Consider the following 23,511-nt stretch of genomic DNA (forward strand, 5'->3'; position numbering starts at 1 on the left):
CACAAGTGGAGAACCCTTAATTTTTGCAATTGGAAACCACTTAGTTGTTTGAGAATAAGGTTTCTTAAACCCTATTTGCCTCCTATATTCATCCACAGTAATTAGAGGGGTATATCATTGTGGAAAACAAAATGTAAAGCTTTGTTGTGACCAGCTAAGGAGATTGGAGTGAGGAGAGAGAATTCAAGCCTTCTCATCTGGTTATTAACATTTTGAGCTGGCTGAACTTAGAATTGGTACTAACAACAAATGCAGGAATAATTTGCTGGTGACTTGATAAGAGAAAAGCTCTTAGAAAATCATAATATGATTATCCAGTAAATTATCTTACTTTGTCAAGTTAAATCTGCAGCTTCTCATTGTGAGAAAACACAAAAGATACACAACAACCGAAACCCCAAGGTGCTTTGAAAATTGGCAGCTATGATATGAGAAGCCAATTTTGATTTAAAAGTATTGTCATGGATCTGCATACATCGCATGGTTGCAATGGTTCAAGAAGGCAGGTAACCATTATAGTGTTCAATGATTCAAGTGATCTGTGTTTGATACTGTCATTCTTGTAACAAATATACGTTTTATATTTTGTCTGATTAAGCCAGTCGATGGAGTTAGAAAGTTAAGAAAGCTAAACAAATTACAGAAAGACTTGAGGCTCTAAGCAAACCCCATCCTTGTTAAGTGAGTTCTGAGAGACTTTGAAACACTCGAAATAAACCTATTTGCAGATTTAGAATTGCTGTTACCACTGCTTTGCTCAGGGATATACTAGACCTTGCAGATATACAGCAAATTGGCAAGTACATAACAACTACAAGATTGTGAAGGATAGTAGGGTTGGACACAATGACATTTCCTGTGAAAGAATGAAAAGAAAAGCAACTTACATTTAGTTCACTGTGTAACTTGAGATCACAGCAATCAGTCGGAATTCAATAAATATCAGATTGCTGTGAGAAAAACCTAGCTAAATGAAAATATCTTTTATCTCACAAAATAAAGTTATCAAGAGAAGTAAATCTAGCATTATTTCTGTCACCTGGTGATTTGAATTTTTTCTGTATATGTTTATCTCAATAAATAGATTAAACTGAAACATATGGTCTGCCTTTTTTCATCTACTGTGTGAAAGGGGGAATTCACTGTAAGCTGAAGAGATGTTAAGGTTTCAGCTTCTGCATTAGATCATATTATGTAGAATATACAGCAAAAAAAACATGCCATTTGGTTCAAACAATTCATTCTGGAGGTGTTTAAGGTCCAGTTGAGTTCCTGCCCCATCTTTTTGTCATGTATATCTACCATGTTAACCTTCAGTTCCTCTTTTCCTTCATGGTTCATTTAAAATCCCTTAGGTGCATCTATATCACCCACTGCAACCATTTCCTGTTTTACTAGTTTCTACATACTTGGGTAAAGGAGTTTATTTTCAACTTTCTATTGTTTTTATTGGTGATTATCCTACATAGATAGCCTCTTGCTGTGCTCTTCCTCACTCTATTAGACCTTTCAAAGAGTAATTAACTTAAGAATGTTTTAGAAGATTAGAAGATAAGTTAGATCACTAAACTGGAAGGTTTGTTTTTAGATATTTTGTCACCATGACAAGTTAACATCATTAGCGAGAGTTTCCGGTGAAGTACTGGTGGTATGTCCCACCTTTCTATTTATAGGTCTTGGTTTCTTAAGGTGGGTGATGTCATTTCCAATACATTTTTTCAAGGGAAGGTAGATAGGGTTGATGGAGTTCTGGTCAGAATGCCATGCCTCTAAGAATTCTCGTGCTTGTCTTTGTTTCGCCTCCTAGGATATGTGTGTTTTCCCAAAGTGGTGTCCTTCTTTGTATGTATAGAAACTAGTGATAGTGAGTCATGTCTTTTGGTGGCTAATTAGTGTTCAGTTATCCTGGTGGTAAGCTTCCTGCTAATTTATCTGCTATAGTGTTTTTTACAGTTCTTGCATAGTATCTTATAAATGATGTTGGTTTTGCTGGTAGCATCTAATGGATCCTTGAGGTTCATTAGTCACTGTTTAAGAAAGAACTTACATACTTAGTAATTAACATAATTAGGCCATGTCTCCACCTTCTGTTTTCAAGAAAAATAAAACCCAGCCTATCAATCCTCTCCAGAAATATATACCCATGAATTTTGGTACCATACTTTCCTGAACCCTATCCAATGCATCAATATACTTTTCATAATCTGGTGACCAGAATTGCACAGAGTGCTCTCAATTAGTGTACATTAATTCCACATCAAATATGACATTCTCTGTAAGCAGAGTGGATTTATTATGATTAAGTTCACATTTATGAGTTAAGACTGAACAGAAATCCCATATTTGTAGTGGACACAGCAAGCAGGGATTATGAGAGGTACACTCATGTTCTTCTGTCCTTGTCAAAACCTGTAATATTCCAAGGCATTAGAGCAACGTAGGCAAAATCGAACAATCAGATTCACTTTACATGACATAACACATACAAAGTAAGAGAAAGATCTGGAAACATTGGATGGGATCTTTCAAACCTCTGAACAATATGAATTATGATGAGGAATTTGGAAAAATCAAGTGATATCGCTTTCACATCCTTCCTAATGTCGAGACAGAAAGTCCCATTTTCCAAAGAAGTGTTGGACAGCAAGACAAGGTTCTCATTAGTGAGCAGTGAGAGATGTATTTGTATGGAGTATCACTCATTATCACTTTATTACTGCCTAATCTCTCCCTCTGGATAGATACTAGAGAAATGCTAGCATGAAAGTCTGAGCAGTATCCGATAACTCCAGCTCACTGCTTGTTCCTCTGGCACACTCAAGGGCAGTGGCCACGCTCACCCCACATTTATTATCATTGGAATCAGACATGCACTAATCTCAGCGCATCATCATGGCACAGCTCCAATCCACTTACAGTGGACTTCAGTGCTGCATTATGGAATGCACTTACTCCTGTCATTGCAATACTACTTCCAGGGCCCTCTGAGTGCAGAGACAAGCACCCAGTCCATTCTATCAACCAGGTTGTATCTCAGAGCAGCTTGGGGCATGCAGACCTTGAGGATCCAACTTATTAGGGAAGGGGGCCTTGATGGTAAATCATCTGACCATTGGATTATAATGGGATGGTTTATTTGAAGGATGTTTTTGAACCTAATGTATATGGAGAAATATTCACCATTGTAAACATTCAAGAAAAGAGCAATGATAAAATATCAGCATTGGAACATGGCAACAGGAGAAGTCCATTCAATGTTTTCCACTATGCTATATCTGGAAAGGGATTCTGATTCAGAGAGTAAGATTAGATTAGATTACTTACAGTGTGGAAACAGGCCCTTCGGCCCAACAAGTCCACACCGACCTGCCGAAGTGCAACCCACCCATACCCCTACATTTACCCCTTACCTAACACTACGGGCAATTTAGAATGGCCAGTTCACCTGACCCGCACATCTTTGTGACTGTGGGAGGAAACCGGAGCACCCGGAGGAAACCCACGCAGACACGGGGAGAACGTGCAAACTCCACACGGTCTGTCGCCTGAGGGGGGAATTGAACCCAGGTCTTAGGCGCTGTGAGGTAGCAGTGCTAACCACTGTGCCACCGTGCCGCCCACAGTAGTTTACACTCACTTCCTCAAATGTTCTCACCAAAACCAAGGACAATTGACTTGCCTTTTTGGGGGTGGGGAGGGAGTTTCCTAGCCTGAAACACTCAAGTTTCTGTTTTGGGTTAATGATTCATAATGGGATTGATTTTATTGTTCTGTCTTCCTATTCATTCAGTAACCTTTCTGCCTTTGTGCAATTTACAATAACCAGATCACTTATCCAGTTAGCTCCATGGGCATTGGGCCAAATATACTTCAATCATCTTGGTTCACAAGGTGGCCTCTTAAGATGAATTAACATTCTTCACCATAAAGGATAATTTTTCCATCAAAATGTAACTTCAATATTTTATTGTTAAAACTGGTTAACTGTAACTTGTGCAACTGAAAATTTTGCTGCTATGTTTGAACAAATAATCAAAGTAATACAATTTAAAATGTCAATTGTAAAATATGTAAAATAAATAAACAACATTTGTTTAGCACCCATCCGTCTTCATAACATCTCAGGGGGCATCCCAAGCCGCAACTTGCTTTATTAAGTTTTATTCATTGGAGAAAGCTCTTTATGGGTGTCACTTCAGAATGATGTTTGATCTGGAGCTAGTGGAAAGAAGTGTTAGAGGGCGCTGCAATCTATTCTATTCAGTCTAGCTGTGCCAATGTTCTGAAACAGATGAGGATGCAGAAGGATGCAGAAAAATGATTGTATAAAATGCATTGAAATTTGTGTTAACATTCATAGAAGTGAATACATGAATCCCACAGATAGACGTTTACATTGCTGCAAGTTTGGTCCAACATGAACTGCTTCCATGTTGTGCAAGAATATTTTGTAATCACAATAAAAGAACAGGGTAAGTAAGAAATCCTTTCAAAGCATATCCAGTTGTCAATAGTTGGAGTGTGATTGTGTTGTACTGTCTATTTATTACTGAATGAGTAAATGATGAAGGACAGGAAGAAAAATAATCAAAGGTTGGATACAAGCTCTGTTTCATCCAGTCCCCTCTCACCACGGACACCTTGCCACACAGTCTGATCTGGAATAATGGGACAGTTCCATTCCTGTGTGATCCTGCATTGTAAGGAAATCTTGTAGTAGCAGCACAATTTAAACCAAAGGGACCAGAATCACATTACAGTCAATACAGGTAGGGAAAGTTCACACTCTACAAACCATGGTCTGAATTCTTCAATATCATTATAGACAATTTGTGTTGAAGAAACTTGTGTTGTAGCAGAATCAACTGTATTTTGAATTTTTTGCTCTTTGTGACATATGACCCTATAGACAAGAGCATCCTTTGACATGTTACAATATTCCCCTTGCTTCAATTTTGCTCTGTACACAGTTGCAAGTTCTGTAAATATTGAACATGTGAATACTTCAAACAGTTTCATTGAAAGAACCTATCCTGTGCTCCAGCTCTGTATGAGTAGGTTAACTATTATTGACGGTGGGATTTCTGGGTGTAATTGCCAATGTCTATCTGACAGTAATTGGCTCTTTCTGTGCCAGGTAATAACTGCTTCCTGCAGAAACATTGTTAAGCGTGTTAACACTTGACAAAAGTGAAAGTTTGCCTGAGTGCAGTCAAATGCAGTGGGTTGTGGATGTTTGCGTCTATTGGTGCACTCAGTCTTGTCCTTTCAAAATCTTTGTGCATGTTCATGGTCTTCCTGCACACATATAAGATGGCTAATGCTTCTATCACCACCTCCTTGATAATGCAAACAATTGGTCACAAAACAATATTCCAGTGGTCTGTAGAGGTCAACACTTGTTTATTCTGCACCTAACTGCAAAGTTATCATGGATGAAGCAGAGAAAAGAAAATATCATTCTTTAGCTTGCATTTCCAATTGCTTCAAAATGAACTTATGTCACCGTAAGAGTTAGAAATTTGCTTGGAAAGATCAGGCAGTTCGCATTTGATTGTTAACAGATCTTTAAACCAGATACTTTGCTCCCATTCACAAATACTGTGCTGAAGTGAGCTGACCTCTCACAGTCAACTCCACATGTTTTCAGAAAGCCAAAGAATTTATTCAGCTGTTGCAAACTTTCATGGATTTCTTTCTTTATTTCTTATATAACCGCTACAATTGGCTTTCCAATAATGTCATGGGATGTGCAAGTGGTGTTACTGAAAGAGGATAATACATCTATTATATCTCTGCCAATTATTTGTTCAACTAATCCAGAATTAATCTCAACATCTGCTCTCCCATGTCATCTTCATCTGCCACAAAGATGTAATCACTTTTTCTTTAAAGGTTGTAACAGTCTCTGCATCAAATATTCCCAATGGAAAAGCATTTTTTCATTTCCTTTCTTTATTTTAGAAATTATAGAGTTATATATTCTGCATTTGTAGATAGATTCCCTAAATGGAGTGAGATTCTAGACCAGACACCTTCAAAACAATTACATAGCATTACAACAAATAATGCTTCAGTATCAAGGCACCCACCCTGCCTTTAGTCATTCTCTATCTGTCTCTTTGTGTCTTGGAGTCGGTGTAGCATCTTCTGTTGGTTGACTATATGTGTGCAACATCTAGTAATTTGAAGAAGCACAGAACTCATACTAAGCCTGTATATCCATGATAATGTAGCCATGTTATTATTAGCATTGTTAGTAAACTTCAAGAACTCTATCTTAACAAGGGCCTGACTTGCTGTGGTATGTGCTTACGTAGACAAGCAGGTAGAAAAGCACAAAGTACTTCGGTGAATATTTATTAGCGGTTAACAAACCTGGGAATTCATTTTGCAATTAGTGACAAAACAGCAGAGATGGTTTAGTGTTCTTTTCTCTCCTCCTCTGAACACCCTGATTGGTATTAGGATGCAAATTCTTAAGCGAAAGGCAAAGTTGCCACAGTCTTAGGAGACCATAGGACTGCTCTCTCATTACAGAGAGAAAACTGGAGCTGGGTTAACCTGAGCATTACCAGTGTCAGGCAAGAGGTTGAGAAGGAAAGCCCTTGACAGTACGTTTGACTGGTGTGAGAATGGAAGCTATGCTGTTGGTATCATTCCACAACATGAAGCAGTTGTTCAGCTACTTAACTAACTGACTCACATTTCCAAAAATAAAACAATATAAAGTGATTTCTGAGCCACGGCTGTTTTTTTTAGAGCCATACATAATCAGGAGAATTTTCCTGATTACCACCCACTCAGCTCTCACAGTCACTTATTCATGGACCCCAAGAACTAAGATATCTACTCCTCAATGAAAGACATCAGTAGAGAATATTATCTCCTTCCAAATAGCATACTTTTGATTAATAAACATTAGTTAGACCACCAATGTCCTAAATATTATCATGGTCTGGAAAAATCTCTTCAGAATACTCTTCTCCACTTAAGGATTGTATAAACATGAGGTCCATTCAGTTGTTTACAGATAAATGCATGGAGCAATTCATTCACTTTGAAAACTTTATTCATTGAAACTAACAGACAATAAACTACATGTAGCCAAGTTTACTACTATATTAAAAACTATTGAAAGATAGAAAACCAAATCTTATTTCTCGCACACAATGTAAATTTTAAGGTACAGCCAATTGTCATAGAATATCCATCAAAATTCAACATGAACTATTGACTAACCTTAACTTTAAACTTCCCAAATAGGAATAAGAGAAAAAGCACTTTATGTAAACTGTTTGTTGAGGCAGATCAACACATTTGAAACTTTAGCTCCTAATATTCCAAATGTATGCCAATTTTTAATCGAATAATTTTACCTTGAAAATGAGGGCATTACCTCCTGATCCTTGATTCATTAACTTTCCATGTTAATCTTCATGTCATTCCCAACTAAAGGTTAAAAAATCCCAATTATTTAATTATTGAAAATCTTTTCTTGCAACTGCGGGCTTTTATCTGATGAAGTTGCTTATAAGGCCTTACACAGTTATTTTACTGTTAAACAGTCTTCTTTTTAATGATGATCTTTCATTCATCTTTTTCTTTAAGTTTATATGAGGGTCAAATAATAAGATTCTTATAGATGATGTTCCATTTTGTGATTGGTCACTCATCTGAGAGTTAATAATGGTTCTCTTGTACATTTCTGTACTCTATTGATGTATTCTATTAGTTTAGTTGAAAACATTACTTCCAGGGATTGCTAGGTAATAACCTGTTTTATGTACTCATTCGCTAATTTAGTTAATAGTGCATCTATGCTACCCTTCTGTAATGTCTGATTTACCGAGAAATGAATTCCCTTTCTTTAAAAAATATCTATACATTTCCAGAGATGCCACTTTAAATGGAGAGAAATTGGAGCTATGATTTGAACTTAATAAGCAAGTTGATTGAAAAAGTATTTCTTTATAACACTTGCATCAGATGGATGTCTGGATGGCTAATGTCTAGTTTAGAATAACATTAACAATGTGTGTTTAATGCCATTCTCACTCCAGATACCTGCCTCCTTGCTCCATCTTTGAGAGTGAAATACAATGGCAACCATCTCTAGTAAGAGAAATGATTCAGTATGAAGTAGCAACAAATGATGAATCCAGGACTTGCTTTCAGTTGGAGAACTTACAATGAAATGCCTATCATTTTAATCAGGAATGCTGAGTATTTTTGTTTCCAAGGAAATTCATGGAAAATATTTGAGGATTTTATAATTAGAACATAAAACATTTAGAAACATGATAACCATAGCAAAGCTTGTCTGAGTTGGTTGAAGGAAGACATACAAGGTAGGTTACAATATCCTTTAATAATAAGCAAAAACAAAGCCCAAATGTGTAAGATATAAAATGAAGTGCTTAACATGCTTATGAATATAACTAAAATAACTTCCTGATGTATTAATTATGTATCCTGCAGAGGAGTTATATGATATTCTAAATAATAATGCTAACAGTGCCTTAATGTTATTTCAATGTAGTTGAGTGTATTGCAAAATCTACATTAACAGTAAAGATTTTATAATAACTCTTTATGAAATTTTAAAATTGAATTCATTTGTCAAGATTGCTAAATCCATTTGCGTTTTCAAGAATCTGATGGATGACAACTCAAAATGTAGGGACAGGAGCAGCCATTCAATTCCTCAAACCCACTCTGCCATTCCATTAAATCATAGCTGATCTGTGCCTCGACTTAATTTATAACTTTAACTTCATATTCTTTTATCGTTGTCCAACATAAATGCAAATAAGTTATTCCAACTGAAGAATGATAAGTATCTCAAATGAACAATATCAAACAAGCATTGGGTCAGGATTGAGATCTTGTCACATTTTGTGCGACATTTGCAAATTATCACATTTTATACATCATGCTGAAAAGATTTTAGGAGCAGAAGGTTAATACTGTGCAAACATATTTTACTAACTACTTTATAATTGACTGTAAGTCTGTGTGTGCAATTTTAAATTATGAGCTGTGCTTTTATTTTGGAATCTGAGACCTAATAGTTCTCCTGATACCACAATATTGTATTTGAAACATTAAGAAATTTGCTTCTATATAATTCTAGATAAAAATGTGCCTACTTTAAGATTTGAAACATTGTCCACAAAATATTCCAAAGCATAGAAATGTAAAACAATTAAAAGATTATGGGATTACATATAATGTATTCTGATAATTCTACAAGCAATCAGTTTCATTTCTGTGTGGTCTGATATTCAAACACTATGACTGACATAAGAATTCAGTTTACAAGGTGACAATAAAACATCTTGATATTCATTTTTTTCTTGACAATCCATCGGTTTCAGAAGCTCAATTAATTCAAACATTTAGCACAATTTTTACTTGGTCATTATTATGTAAGAAAATTTGAAATCCTTTAAATTTCTAAAAAAAAACACTTTGGGTCAAGAAATACAGCAAAAATGCAGATATTTACTTAAGTAAAACAACGGTGTCTGTCTTTATCCCTTTTTTGTTGTTAGGCACTGCCGGTCTCCATTCCATTTCTTGAAAGAAACAAAAGATAATCAGTGAAGATAATCTCAAACCACTGTCATGATTCTATTTGTAAGCTTAAATGTTTCATAGGAATGCAATACTGGAACAATCGGAAAGTGAAATATTTGTCAACAATGAAGAGAAAAATGAACATGAAAACTAGCACATGGAGAACGATTAGATTACTTACAGCGTGGAAACAGGCCCTTCGGCCCAACAAGTCCACACCAACCCGCCAAAGCGCATCCCGCCCATACCCCTACATTTACCCCTTACCTAACACTACGGGCAATTTAGCATGGCCAATTCACCTGACCTGCACATCTTTGGACCATGGGAGGAAACCGGAGCACCCGGAGGAAACCCATGCAGAGAACATGCAAACTCCACACAGTCAGTCACCTGAGGCGGGAATTGAACCCAGGTCTCTGGCGCTGTGAGGCAGCAGTGCTAACCACTGTGCCACCGTGCCGCCCACAATGATGACAGAAAAGTTTACTAAGCAACCTAGGAGAAAAGTCAAGGCTGAAAAGCTTGAAAAGAGTGAGAGCAAAGATGGGAGAAATCAGAAATTTCTTCTAAGGTGATGTTAAAATATTAGGTGAAGACCAGAGGTTGAAATTCTGGGATAGGATGAGCTAAAGTAGGCATCTCTATCATCAGAAAATGTGAAGAGAATACTCTAGAATACTCGAGCTGATGCAAGTAAGATGGTATTGTCAGCTTTATCTCCAGATGACAAAAAAATTATTATAGATGCATTATATCTGATTCTCAAACAGGCACATCAAGCAAAGCCGTTACTGCACAGCTAATAGTTAACTTGATGAAATATGTAGTGCAACAAATATAACTTTTGAACTGGGAATGCAGAACAGCTAGTGCACTCCAGTTTATCAAGATTTGGAGATGCCGGTGTTGGACTGGGGTGTACAAAGTTAAAAATCACTCAACACCAGGTTATAGTCCGACAGGTTTAATTGGAAGCACACTAGCTTTTGGAGCATCGCTCCTTCATCAGGTGATAGTCACTTGTGTGATTTTTAACTTTGGGGAACACTTCAGTGGTCCAGGACATTCAGCCTCGGACCTTCGGGTGACCATCCTCCAAGGTGGATTTCGGGACAGGCAGCAGAGGAAAGTGGCCGAGCAGAGGCTGATAGCTAAGTTCGGTACCCATAGGGAGGGCCTCAACCGGGACCTTGGGTTCATGTCACATTACAGGTGATCACCATTGCACTACACACACATACTCTCACATACACACAGGTACACACAGATGCGCACACAGACACCCACACACACCCTTATAGACACACACACTCCCACACTCTCACATGCACCCCCTCACAGACTTAAGACACTCTGCACTCACTACACACACACACACACACACACACACACACACACACACACACACACACACACTCACATCCCCCACCCCAGGCAGACATGCACACACAGACAGACAAAGACCCACATGCACACATATATTTTGTGTGGTGAATTTGTACTGGCAGAGTTACATTGCTCAAAAACTGCATACATTCATGTAGAACTCTGAGCTCAAAAACTGCATGAGTTTATGTAAAACTCTGTTATCTCACTTTTTAGATTATAATCAATCTAAACATCAGGTCATAGACAGAGAACATTGGGGGCTAACACCTTCAACATATTGTCTAGCTATCACCATTGTTAACAGCTAACCCGAGAATGCAACTTTAAAAAAAAGGTTTTGTGATTTACACATGAAAGAAGTGAAACTATCACTGTATTCTAACAAATGAAAGGCGTAACAGACAATCAATTTTTCAATGTATAATTTCAGTAACGTCACACTGCAAATTTTTACTATAAATTCTGTGTTACGATCGAGCCTTCCACAATCACCTGATGAAGGAGCGTCGCACCGAAAGCTAGTGTGCTTCCAATTAAACCTGTCGGACTATAACCTGGTGTTGAGTGATTTTTAACTTTGTACACCCCAGTCCAACACCGGCATCTCCAAATCATGATTAACTGGAGTGCACTAGCTGTTCTGCATTCCCAGTTCAAATGTTATATTTGTTGCACTACATATTTCATCAAGTTAACTATTAGCTGTGCAGTAACGGCTTTGGTTAATGTGCCTGTTTGAGAATCAGATATAATGCATCTATAATAATTTTTTTTGTCATCTGGAGATAAAGCTGACAATACCATCTTGCTTGCATCAGCTCGAGTATTCTAGAGATATTACTGATGTCATCATGGACATTCTGATTAGAGGAGTTGCAAAGTGGAAGGTTGAAGAACAATATTCAAAGTGATGAATGATTTTATAATCGATAGTAAAAGTTCATCTCCCTTATTCAAGACAATAACTCCCTTAAAACAAATTTATCATCTGGTTCCAAGTTTACTGTTTCAACATTTACGAAGGTATTATGTCTTTAAGAGATTGGTGCTTCTGCGCAGACCTTTCGAAGTGCTTTCCATAATGGTTGAACCAATGTGTCTCCAGTTATCCCCAGAAGATCATGGTCAGTCTCTAAAGGCTTTCAGCAATAATACACAGAAAGGTTGGAAACTGGGTAGAATCTCACTGCATGGTATTTTTGACATGGAATGAACATTTGGTATACCTAGAATTTTTAAACTGTATTGAAGCATCTCAGATGGAACAAACTGTCTGGAGTAGTTATACCAGTTACACACTCTGTTATAGTAAACTTAAAATGTTTTGCCATGGGGTTGAATGTCTAATGTGGAATGTATGTTGTAAATATCAAGAGTATTGCAATTTTATTAAGGCACTTCAGTGTAGAACATGTGTGGACAAAACTTGATTTTATTGAATTTTCTGTATTTATTAAATTGAAATATTTTGAAATTTGCTTTTATGAAGCTCATGAATGAAGTATGTTTGTTTGGAAAATATAAGTTACTATTGCAAAACCAATAGGGAGGGACCTGCATTTTGTTACTTTCAGTAAGGGTTCTCAAAGGTTCCGTTAAAAAAAAACCAGTCCATTGTTGGTATGCGATGTTCAGTGACAAAAAATGTTCTTAACCATGTTAATAACCATGTTAACTATAACCCATAAAATTGGCCTTACTCTTTTTCATCCCATTTGGTGATCTGACTGCACTTTCCACAGAAGTGTGTTGAGGATTCAGGTTACAAATATTTATATCATAGCAGACAAAATGAGAATTGCATTGACAGTAAGTATCAAGTGAAGAAGACAAGCACAACTTGATATTAATTAAACTTACTGCAGCTCTCTGATCTTCATTGTGACCCAACGTGCAGCAGGATGGGAACAGATGGCTCCTTTCTCTACTGTGTAGAAACTAGCAGAGAGATTATCACAGTTTTACAACTCTGAGGAGGATAAATTGTACGCACACTTCAAATAGATTATGGATTGGAGCCATGAGCCACGATTTATGTGAAGCTCCTTTTACTGCTTGTTATATATCAGAATAAAATAAAAATTCCAACTACAAGTAGTCATGCCACTGCAATGGCCCTTGTACTCTATACAACGGCAAAGTTAGGAGATTGTCACTTTTTCTTCCTGATAAGGGGTATCCCATTAATATCTACTATGAACAAATCTGACAGCATCCAATTGTGGCTCGACCTGCTAATCGTTTATTGCATTTGCTGCTTTTATTTCTGATTTCCAGCATCTATGGTACTTGGATTTTCTATTCATCACAAGCAGATTTCATATGCGGAACAGTCATCATAATAAAGGCTTGCAGCAATTTGATGCAGAAGAAAACAGTGGCAATAATGAGAAGGAGCTTGGATTATCTTTTTGTTTATTCTTTACAGCTGGTTTTTGAACTTTGCAATTGAAGTTCTGTACAAAATCAATACATTGTGGATGCTGAATATCTCTAACAGAAACAATATATTCTGAAAGTTCTGAACAGATCAGGAAGAATCTGTGTTGAGGATCAGGATTGGCATTTCGTGTCTGTCACCTTGCAACAGGGAAATTGGAAATACCGATTATGATCGATGCAAGAGGAATGGTGGGAAGAAGCAGTAAAGACAAGGTCTGGGGTGTAATGGAATGAAAGCTTAAATTACAAAAGATTTCATGTTGCCAAACTGAATGGAGTGGTAATGGGAGTCATAAAGAATTGAGATCTGTCGAAATGAGGTGGGAATGGCAGGATAGCTGCAATATAAATTCCAAATGAATGAAATAGAAAATGTTGAAAGACACCATGAAAGAAACATAGACTAAAATAGGGATAAAGTTAATGATATAAAATGATTCATAGTGACTACATCTGCAGCAAGTGTTGGTTGCTTGAGGAACTCTGGCTCAGACTGGATGAGCTGGAGTCTGAGCATTTAAACTGTGGCACATCAGGGACTGGGGGAGTTCCTGGACGCTGTGTTACAGGAAGCAGTCATACCCTGTAGGTTAAGTGCTTCAAATTTTGCCAGTGATCAGGAACAAGACAGCAAGTGAAGCAGGTAGAGGAATCTTAATTTAGCATTGGGTGAGCCTCAGCTCAGGTGTGAGGTACTTGCTCCCTGTGTGGATGAGCAAAAGAGAGCAGGCAAACAGACCACTGCACCATGGTACATGAGGCTATTCAATCAGGGAAAGCAAAGAGAAAAGTGATAGTGGTAAGGGATTCTTTAATTAGAGGTACAGATAGAATCCTATGTAAACAGAATCATATGTCCCTCATGGCTTGTTGCCTGCCTGGTGCCAAGTTAAGAGCTGCACGATGGCATAGTGGTTAGCACTGCTGCCTCACAGCACCAGAGACCTGGGTTCAATTTCCACCTCAGGCAACTGACTGTGTGGAGTTTGCATGTTCTCCTTGTGTCTGCGTAGGTTTCCTCTGGGTGCTCCGGATTCCTCCCACAGTTCAAAATTGTTCAGGTTAGGTGAATTCCCATGCTAAATTGGCCGTAGTGTTAGGTGAAGGGGTAAATGTAGGGGAATGTGTCTGGATGGGTTGTATTTCGGCTGGTCGGTGTGAACTTGTTGGGCCGAAGGGCCTGTTTCCACACTGTAAGTAATCTAGCCTAAAAGGTGCGCAACAAAGGCACTAGTTCAGAATTCTCTTAAGTTAACATGCAAGTTCTGTTGATAGTTAGGAAAGCAAATGCAATGTCAGCATTCTTTTCAAGAGAGCTAGAATACAAGAGCAGAGATGTACTGCTGAGGCTGTAAGAGGCTCTGGTCAGATAATGTTTGGAATATTGTGAGCGGTTTTGTGCCCCGTATGTAAGGAAGGATGAACCCGCCTTGACAGAGTCCAGAGAAGGTTCACAAGAATGATCCTGGTGATGAAGGATTGTCTTATGTGGAAGGGTTGAGGACTCTGAGTCTGAACTCGATAGAGTATGGGAGGATGAGGAGAGATCTTATGGGCGGCACGGTGGCACAGTGGTTAGCACTGCTGCCTCACAGCGCCTGTAGACCCGGGTTCAATTCCCGACTCAGGCGACTGACTGTGTGGAGTTTGCACGTTCTCCCCGTGTCTGCGTGGGTTTCCTCCGGGTGCTCCGGTTTCCTCCCACAGTCACAAAGATGTGCGGGTCAGGTGAATTGGCCAAGCTAAATTGCCCGTAGTGTTAGGTAAGGGGTAAATGTAGGGGTATGGGTGGGTTGCACTTCGGCGGGTCGGTGTGGACTTGTTGGGCCGAAGGGCCTGTTTCCACACTGTAAGTCTAATCTAATCTAATCTAATCTCATGGAAACTTAGAGAATACTGAGAGGCTTGAATAGAGTGAACATGAAGAAGATGTTTCCACTCAAAGGAGAGACTAGGACCTGAGGGCACAGCCTCAGAGTGAAAGGGCAACCCTTTAGAACTGAGATGAAGAGGAATTTCTTTGGCAGAGGGTGGTTAACCTGTGGAACTCATTGCTGCAGATGAGGCCAAGTCATTGAGTGCAGTTAGACCAAGATAGACAGGTTTTTGATTAGTAAGGGGATCGATGGTTATTGGGAGAAGGCAGGAGAATGGGGTTGAGAAACATATCAGCCATAATCGAGTGATGGAGCAGATCTGATGGGCTGAATGGCCCAATTTTTCTCCTCATTTTTAAAATGGTCTTCTGGTCTTATTGTCTATTTGTTGAACTGAGTCCAGAAGTTCATAACATGTTCATTTGAAAGAAAAGTGCTGCTGTTCAAGCTTGAGTTGAGCTCAAATGGAACACCTCAATAGGTTGACGTGAGAGAGTAGAGTGAAGTCAAGATTGGGAAGTAAAATGCCATCCAACCAGAAGGTCGCCCCTTTGCTAACAGACTAACTGCAAGTGTTCTGCAAAGAAATCCCCCAATCTGCATTTGGTTTGCCAATGTAAAGGAGCTACACAATGTGCAGCAAATGCAGAATGCTAAATTGAAAGAATAACAAGTTTGTCACAAACAAAAACAGAAAACATTGGAAAAGCTGAGCAGGTCTGGCAGCATTTATGGAGAGAAGTCAGAGTTAACATTTTGGGTCAAGTTTTTGTTTCTGATTTACAGCAACCGTAATTCTTTCAGTTTCTACAAGTATGTCATTGTTCATTTTGGAGGAAGGATTTGGACCCTTAGTCAGTGAGAAAGGAGAAGGTTAAAAGTGAGATGAACCATTTATTGCATTGACAGAGAAGTGTGCAACATCCACAGGGGGTAATGTTGTGAATGATTGAGGGATGGATCAGGATGTCACAGACTGTTGTAAGGTGAAGGGTTGCTGTATTTGGTGGCATCATACACCGGAGCTGGCTGAAATGGTGGAGAATGAAACATTGAATACGTTGGTAGGGTGGAAGGACAAGAGGAATGCTATTGTGATCCTGAGAGGCAGGGGAAAAGTTGGGAGCAGAAGTGTGGGAAATAGAATGAACTCAGGTGAAGACTTTTAATCAACAGGATGGTATCCTGGATTGGGAGATCAGAAGACACTCTGAAGTGCTATGGAAGGTTACACCATCTGAATAAATGCAGTGGAAATTTTGGAACCAAGAGAGTTAAATACAGTCCTTACAGAAAGCGAAATGTAAACAAGAATGATCAAAGCAGCTGTGAGAGTCAATATATGAATCGTAAATAATGGTTGGTAACTCATCCCTGACATAGAGAGATAGATCATGTGAAGGTGAGGAACTGGATGGTAATTGACAGCAAAGTTGAGGAAATAGTTCAAATTAGGGTGACAGAAAGAAGTGGCACAATTATAGTCATCAATATGTTGAAAGAAAAGATGAAGGAGGGAAGAGAGTGCTGAGAATGACCAGAACTAAAAAAGCTCTGTATATCTCACATAGGGGCAGGTATAGCTAGGAAGCATGCAGGCTACCCTAGCAACATCAACAGGAATTGCTGGCGAAAGTCCGCGGGTCTGGCAGCACCTGTGTGAAGAAAGCAGTGTTGATGGAGGAAGTAAGTGGGATTGAAGAAGAAGTTGTTCAATGTGAGAACAAAATTAGCCTGATTGGAGGAGGAGTGAAATGAATAGGGAGTGTTTGGGCCTCCAGTTAATGAAGATATGAAGGGCTGTCTGACTATCCTGGTGGGGATGGAGATGCACAGTTTGGGAACTGGAAGATTTGTGCTTATTTCAAGTGCACATTCAGAGTTTGGTTGTTGATACTCTAAACAAAGGCACTTACTTGAACTTATATATTGCCAATAATATATTTAACATTCATGAATAGAAGTTACTGGTAGTGCTGTAAGTGGGAAAATGTTCAAGATCTTTGTGTGACTTTCACCTGGGTGAACATTTGAGCAAATCTGTCAGTTCAATATTACACCTACAATTTTGACCCAATTTAAACTGAATCATTAACACCTCTTGCAGCAGACAGAGGAATCCCAGATTGCAACCTTTAATCTCTATTATGATAGCAATGTGGTAATCTCGAAGTGATAACCAACTGCATAAGTTTGTTTCCATTGCACTATTTGCAAGAATTCATTCACTGCATTTTCTTAATTGTCTGTTTTGAACTCATCAATAAGGTGGGAAACACAATAATTCAATGTGAATGAAATACAGGTAATTTTAAATCTTTGTCAATATTAATCTTCTCCAACAAAAGACAACTTTTTTTTCAAATTATTTGCACATTTTGTGTTACTTATAGGAGATCAGAAAATACAGTCAAGTTTGGCAATTATTTTTTAAAATTCAGGAGAAATGAGGAATTTCAGCTTGGAAATTTCCCTTTCTACCATCCTCATCACTGCTGTGCCATTGCACATTGCTGCATTTTACCAATTTGTTGTAATACATTCGTTTGCTTTTATAGTCTCCTTGCAGATCTCCTCTCCTGACAGCAGTCAACTAACCAATTGTCAAAATGGAAGACAGTGAAAAAATCAGGTGGTTCAACCACCCAGCCATACCCCTCATGATGGCTGAAGCTGGTATACAATACCACTGAATAAAAGGGCATTTGCCCAACTGGGTATTTTCTTGCATGTGACTAGATGCTATTTGAGACAATATCCTCATTCAAGCAACATCAAATAACACATCTGCTGTACCCAAGAACTTTGGGAGAAGGTGGGGAAGGTGGGAAGGTTCGGGAAGATTGGGCCCATTGCTGAGATATTCGTTTCATCGACAGCCATGGCTGAGGTGCCTGAAGACTGGAGGTTGGCTAATGTGGCACTATTTAAGAAAGGTGGCAAGGAAAAGACAGGTGAGCCTGACGTCAGTGCTAGGCAAGTTGTTGGAGGGGATTCCGAGGGACTGAATTTGCATGCATTTGGAGAGGCAAAAACTGACTAGGGATCGGCTTTGTGCATGGGAAATCGTTTCTCATTAATGATTGAGTTTTATGAAGAAGATTAAGGCAGAGCAGCAGACGTTGTTTATATAGACTTCAGTGAGGTGTTCAACAAGGTTTCACACAGTAGGATGGTTAACAAGGTTTTATCATTAGGAATACAGGAAGAACTAACCAATTGGATACAAAATTGGCTAGAAGGTAGAAGGCAGAGGGTGGTCGTGGAGGGTTGCTTTTCAGACTGAAGATCTGTGACCAGCAATGTATCACAAGGATTCATGCTGGGTCCACTGCTTTATGTCGTTTATATAAATGATTTGGATGTGAATATAGGAGGTACGGTTAGTAAATTTGTAGATGACACCAAAATTGATTCTGTAGTGGTCAGCAAAAAACATTATCTCAGAGTACAGCAGGACCTTGATCAGATGGGCCATTGGGCCAAGGCATGGCAGATGGACTTTAATCTAGATAAGTGTTAGGTGTTACGTTTTGGAAAGACACATCAGGGCAGGACTTATACGCTTAATCGTAAGGTCCTGGAGACCGTTGCTGAACAAAGAATACTGCATTCAATTCTGGTCTCCCTGCTTAAGGAACTGTGAGACTTGAAAGGACTCAGAAAAGATTTACAAGGATGTTGTCAGGTTTGGAGAGTTTGAGCTATAGGGAGAGACTGAATAGGCTGGAATTATTTTCCCTGGAGCATCGGAGCCTCAGGGCTGACCTTATAAAATGTTTATAAAATCATGAGGGGCATGGATAGAGTCAAAATCGAGAGGGCATAGGATTAAAGCGAGAGGGGAAAGATTTAAATGGGACCTAAGGGGCAACTTTTTCATGCAGAGTGCATGGAGTTAAACGCCAGAGGAAATGGTGGAGACTGGTACAATTACAATATTTAACAGGCATCTGGATGCGTATATGATTAGGAAAGGTTTAGAGGGATACAGGCCAAATGCTGGCAAGTGGCAGCAGATTAATTTAAAATATCCTGTTGGCATGGAAGAGTTGGACAGCAAAGTCTGCTTCCATGCTGTATATCTCTATGACTCTATGTACAATAATTGGCGTAGAGATTTTGTTTAAAGATGTACCCTGCACAAGGATATCAGGGTGTAACTGGCAACTAGTACTTTATTCCATGGACATTATAAACATTTAGGAAAAAAGGGAAGACAAATGTAAAAAAAAAAGAAATCCAAGAACAATGAAAATAAGTTTCTATTTATGGGTACAGTAGCATGATGAGAAAGATCTTTTGATACAGTGCTATCATCCCTGCCTCTGAGCCACATGCTCCAGGTTCAAGTGCTACTCCTGGACCTGGGGGGTCAAGGAAGATATATCCATAATGGATTAAGTGTCAACATTCACCAGTGGAAGTCAGCATGTGCGAGAGAAGTTGCTGATCGGAGAAATTGGTTTCTCTGCCATTACTGTTCCTCGCTGTACATTAAAACAAGCATGCAAAAGTTATTGCTCTCCCTGTATCTTGGACTGCTCAGGGAGTTGCTTGACTGGACAGCTGGTGTGAATCAGGTCAAGTGCAAAAAGCGTGGTTTGAGGTTTCTGGGGTGGTGGGGCAGTGGTATCCTGACTCCGGAGCCTGGGCTCAAGTTCCACCTTCTCCAGGAGTCTATCATTGCATCTCTGAGTAGGTTCATTGGGAAAAAAGCATAAGTGTTGAATCTCATTTTGGCTGGCATGGGTTTGGGACTGGACTCCTTGCCCTTACCTGAGGTGGATGTTGTGGGTCAGAGGTGGGAAAAACTTATAGAGAAGAGATTTGGCAAAAGTTTTGCTTGACTGATCACTTAGAGCCCTGGATTAATGGTTGAGGCATATATGGTCAAATGCACATCAAACGGGGTTTAAAATATAATTACTATAGTATCAATTGTAGTGAACAAGAAACAACCGGATTATTGTGAAAACCATCTTAGTTTTATACTTTTATCTGAAGTGGGCATGACCAGTTTATATGCCAGCATTTATCACCGATTTCTAATTGCTCCTGAGACCGTGGAAGGGAGCTGTAGTTTTTGAACTGCAAATTCACTGATTTTCTTTAGTGAAGGCTGCCATTCTTAAGCAACCTCTGATTTCAGAACAGTAGAAAAGTGGTTGGCTCATCACCACCATCTGAGACGGTCTAGTGAGTTCAAAACTCAGTACCATCTGCTCACGGGCAATTAGCATGACATTGCCAGCAACACCATCATCTCATGAAAAAGATAAACACTGAACGTTTGAAGATGAACATTTATAGTCATTACTTACATTACAGCCTCCACACATGGAGCAAGAGCATTCTGTATCCTGTAATGTGTAATGTTATAGGGGATTTTTCTCGCAGACACTCTCTTGCAGCAGTTTGTGGTAACCCTGCTTGGCCGGAGATCTGAAAATTAAAAGAGGTGAAGCATAAAGAAATCAGGCTTTTCCAGTCAAAACTGCTGTACTTGTTCATTAAAACACCGAAGGTATAAAAATGGCAAAACTTACATGTCCTGCATGAGACAAAGAAACTCCCAAAAAGCAGAAACACGACAGCGATTTGGAGCAATCCCCTGGTATGCATTGTCGACTCTTGGAGAAACTTTTCTTCGTTTCAACTCGAAGCTTTGTCAGAAGCTGCTGCAACGAGGTTCAAAATGGTTTTGCCCTGAGATGCTTGCCACAGTTTACTTATTTCCCTTTTCAAAATGATTATCAGAAGGTGCACCCACAGGAAAACGGTCTGCCTGTCAGTTTCGGCTACGTGGTTTCATTTTTGTGGGCTGTTACTTTTCAGCTTCAGTTTAAAGGTACATATGCTCGTCTGAAAATCAAGTAAAATACAACCTCAGCTCTTTTGACTGCTATGATCTTATTCCATAGTGCTTTCAGCATCCATCTCTTCGTTCACAATATTGCGTGCAATTCTGGTCTCCTTCCTATCGGAAAGATGTTGGTGAAACTTGAAAGGGTTCAGAAAAGATTTCCAAGGATGTTGCCAGGGTTGGAGGATTTGAGCTACAGGGAGAGGCTAAACAGGCTGGGGCTGTTTTCCCTGGAGCGTCGGACGCTGAGGGGTGACCTTATAGAGATTTACAAAATTGTGAGGGGCATGGATAGGATAAATAGGCAAAAATTTTTTTCCCTGGGGTCAGGGAGCTCAGAACTAGAGGGTATAGGTTTAGGGTGATAGGGGAAAGATATAAAAGAAACCTAAGGGGCAACTGCTTCACACAGAGGGTGGTACGTGTATGGAATGAGCTGCCAGAAGATGTGGTGGAGGCTGGTACAATTGCAACATTTAAAAGGCATTTGGCTGGGTATATGAATAGGAAGGGTTTGGGGGGATATGGGCCAGGAGCTGGCAGGTGGGACTAGATTGTGTTGGGATATCTGGTCGGCATGGACGGGTTGGGCCAAAGGATCTGCTTCCATGCTGTACATCTCTATGAGGAGAAAGTGAGGTCTGCAGATGCTGGAGATCAGAGCTGAAAATGTGTTGCTGGAAAAGCGCAGTAGGTCAGGCAGCATCCAAGGAACAGGAGATTTGACGTTTCGGGCATAAGCCCTTCTTCCTCATTCCTGAAGAAGGGCTTATGCCCGAAACGTCGAATCTCCTGTTCCTTGGATGCTGCCTGACCTGCTGCGCTTTTCCAGCAACACATTTTCAGTACATCTCTCTGACTCTATCCTATGCATTTTTCTTAAGTTTTCATTCTAATTGTTCTTGTTATCTTTTCATTCCAGCAAGAATTATATTACACTTTTGAGGCCATATGAGGCTCTGTTTGGATCACATTTGGAATTTTGTGAGCATTTTTCGACCCCATATTTAGGGAAAGATGTGCTGTCATCCGAGGGGGTCCAGAGGAGGTTTATGAGAATTTTCACTGGAATGAAGGGCTTGTCATATGAGGAACAGTTAAGGATTCTTGATCAATGCAGTTTTGAATGATGAAGGGTGATCTCATTGAAACTTCCAGAGGGGCCTGGATAGAGTGGATGTGGAGAGGATGCTTCCACTAATAGGAGAGACTAGGACCTAAGGGCACAGCCTCAGAGTGACGGCAAAATCCTTTTGAACTGAGATGAGAAGGAATTTCTTCAGCCAAAGGTTAATCAGGGTAATGCATTGCTGCAAAAGGCTGTGGAGGTCAAGTCAATGTGTGCATTTTTGACAGAGGTAGATTTGTTCTTCATTTCAAAGTGAATCAAATGCGACAGAAAAGGCAGGAGAATGGAAACATATCAGCAGACACATTGAGCCAAATGGCCTAATTATGGTTTACGAAGTCTTATGGTTTACATTGATTCTAGAGATAGGGGAGGGACATTGCTGGTATGGTCAGTGCATATGGTCCATCACTCATTTCTCTTAAAAGTGTGATAGCTGTCTCTCTTCTTGAATCATGAACATAATCTTCAGATGGTGTGGGTCATTTAGAAAGGAGATGAGGAGGAATTTGTTCCAATGGTGCTGAACCTTTGCAATTCTCTACCCAAATGGGCTGTAGAAGCTCAGACTTTGAACATATGCAAGCCAGAAATCAATTAGTTTTGAGAGACTAATGACATAAAGGGATACAGAAATAGTTTTGAAAGATGACATTGAAGTAGAAAGTCAGCCATGAACTAATTGAATGGTACAAGCAGACTCGATGGGCTAAATGACATACTTCTGATCCCATGTTACTAACCACTGCAGTGCAAACTCTCCCACAGTGTGCTCATTTTAGTGACCATGTAAGAATGTCCAAGTGGGATGAGGTTTGATTTGGAGTAGAATTGGATGATAGCAATCCCATGCTGCTCACAGAATCATTGAATCCCTACAGATTGAGGCCATTCTGCACCAACCCAATGAAGAGCATCCCACCAAGATCTCGCTCCCGCCACTGTATCCCTGTAATGTTGCATTTTCCATGGCTAATCCACCTAACTTCAACATCCTTGGACATTATGGGGCAATTTACCATGGCCAATCCACCCAAACCTGCAAATCTTTGGGCCGTTGGAGGAAACCAGGAGCACCTGGAGGAAACCTACGCAGACACGGGGAAAATGTGCAAACTCCACACGGTCAGTTGCCCGAAGTTAGAATTGAACTGAGGTCCCTGGTTCTGTGAGGCAGCAATGCTAACCACTTCCCTGGATCTTCCAGGTGCTGGCAGTTGTAA

General features: G+C 39.5%; 1 protein-coding gene across 1 annotated transcript; it reads right to left on the minus strand.

Annotated features, from left to right (window-relative positions):
- Nucleotides 1-8,352: 8,352 nt before the first annotated feature.
- LOC132821608 (eotaxin-like) lies at nt 8,353-21,028 on the minus strand. The gene is made up of 4 exons (XM_060834283.1): nt 20,843-21,028; nt 20,618-20,738; nt 12,835-12,912; nt 8,353-9,581 (listed from the first exon to the last, which is right to left on the minus strand). The coding sequence occupies exons 1-4, from the start codon at nt 20,916-20,918 to the stop codon at nt 9,554-9,556; spliced, it is 303 nt and encodes a 100-aa protein (XP_060690266.1). The 5' UTR covers nt 20,919-21,028; the 3' UTR covers nt 8,353-9,553.
- Nucleotides 21,029-23,511: the final 2,483 nt, after the last annotated feature.

The sequence above is a fragment of the Hemiscyllium ocellatum genome, chromosome 13 (assembly GCF_020745735.1).
Source record: "Hemiscyllium ocellatum isolate sHemOce1 chromosome 13, sHemOce1.pat.X.cur, whole genome shotgun sequence".
Lineage (NCBI taxonomy): Eukaryota > Metazoa > Chordata > Chondrichthyes > Orectolobiformes > Hemiscylliidae > Hemiscyllium > Hemiscyllium ocellatum.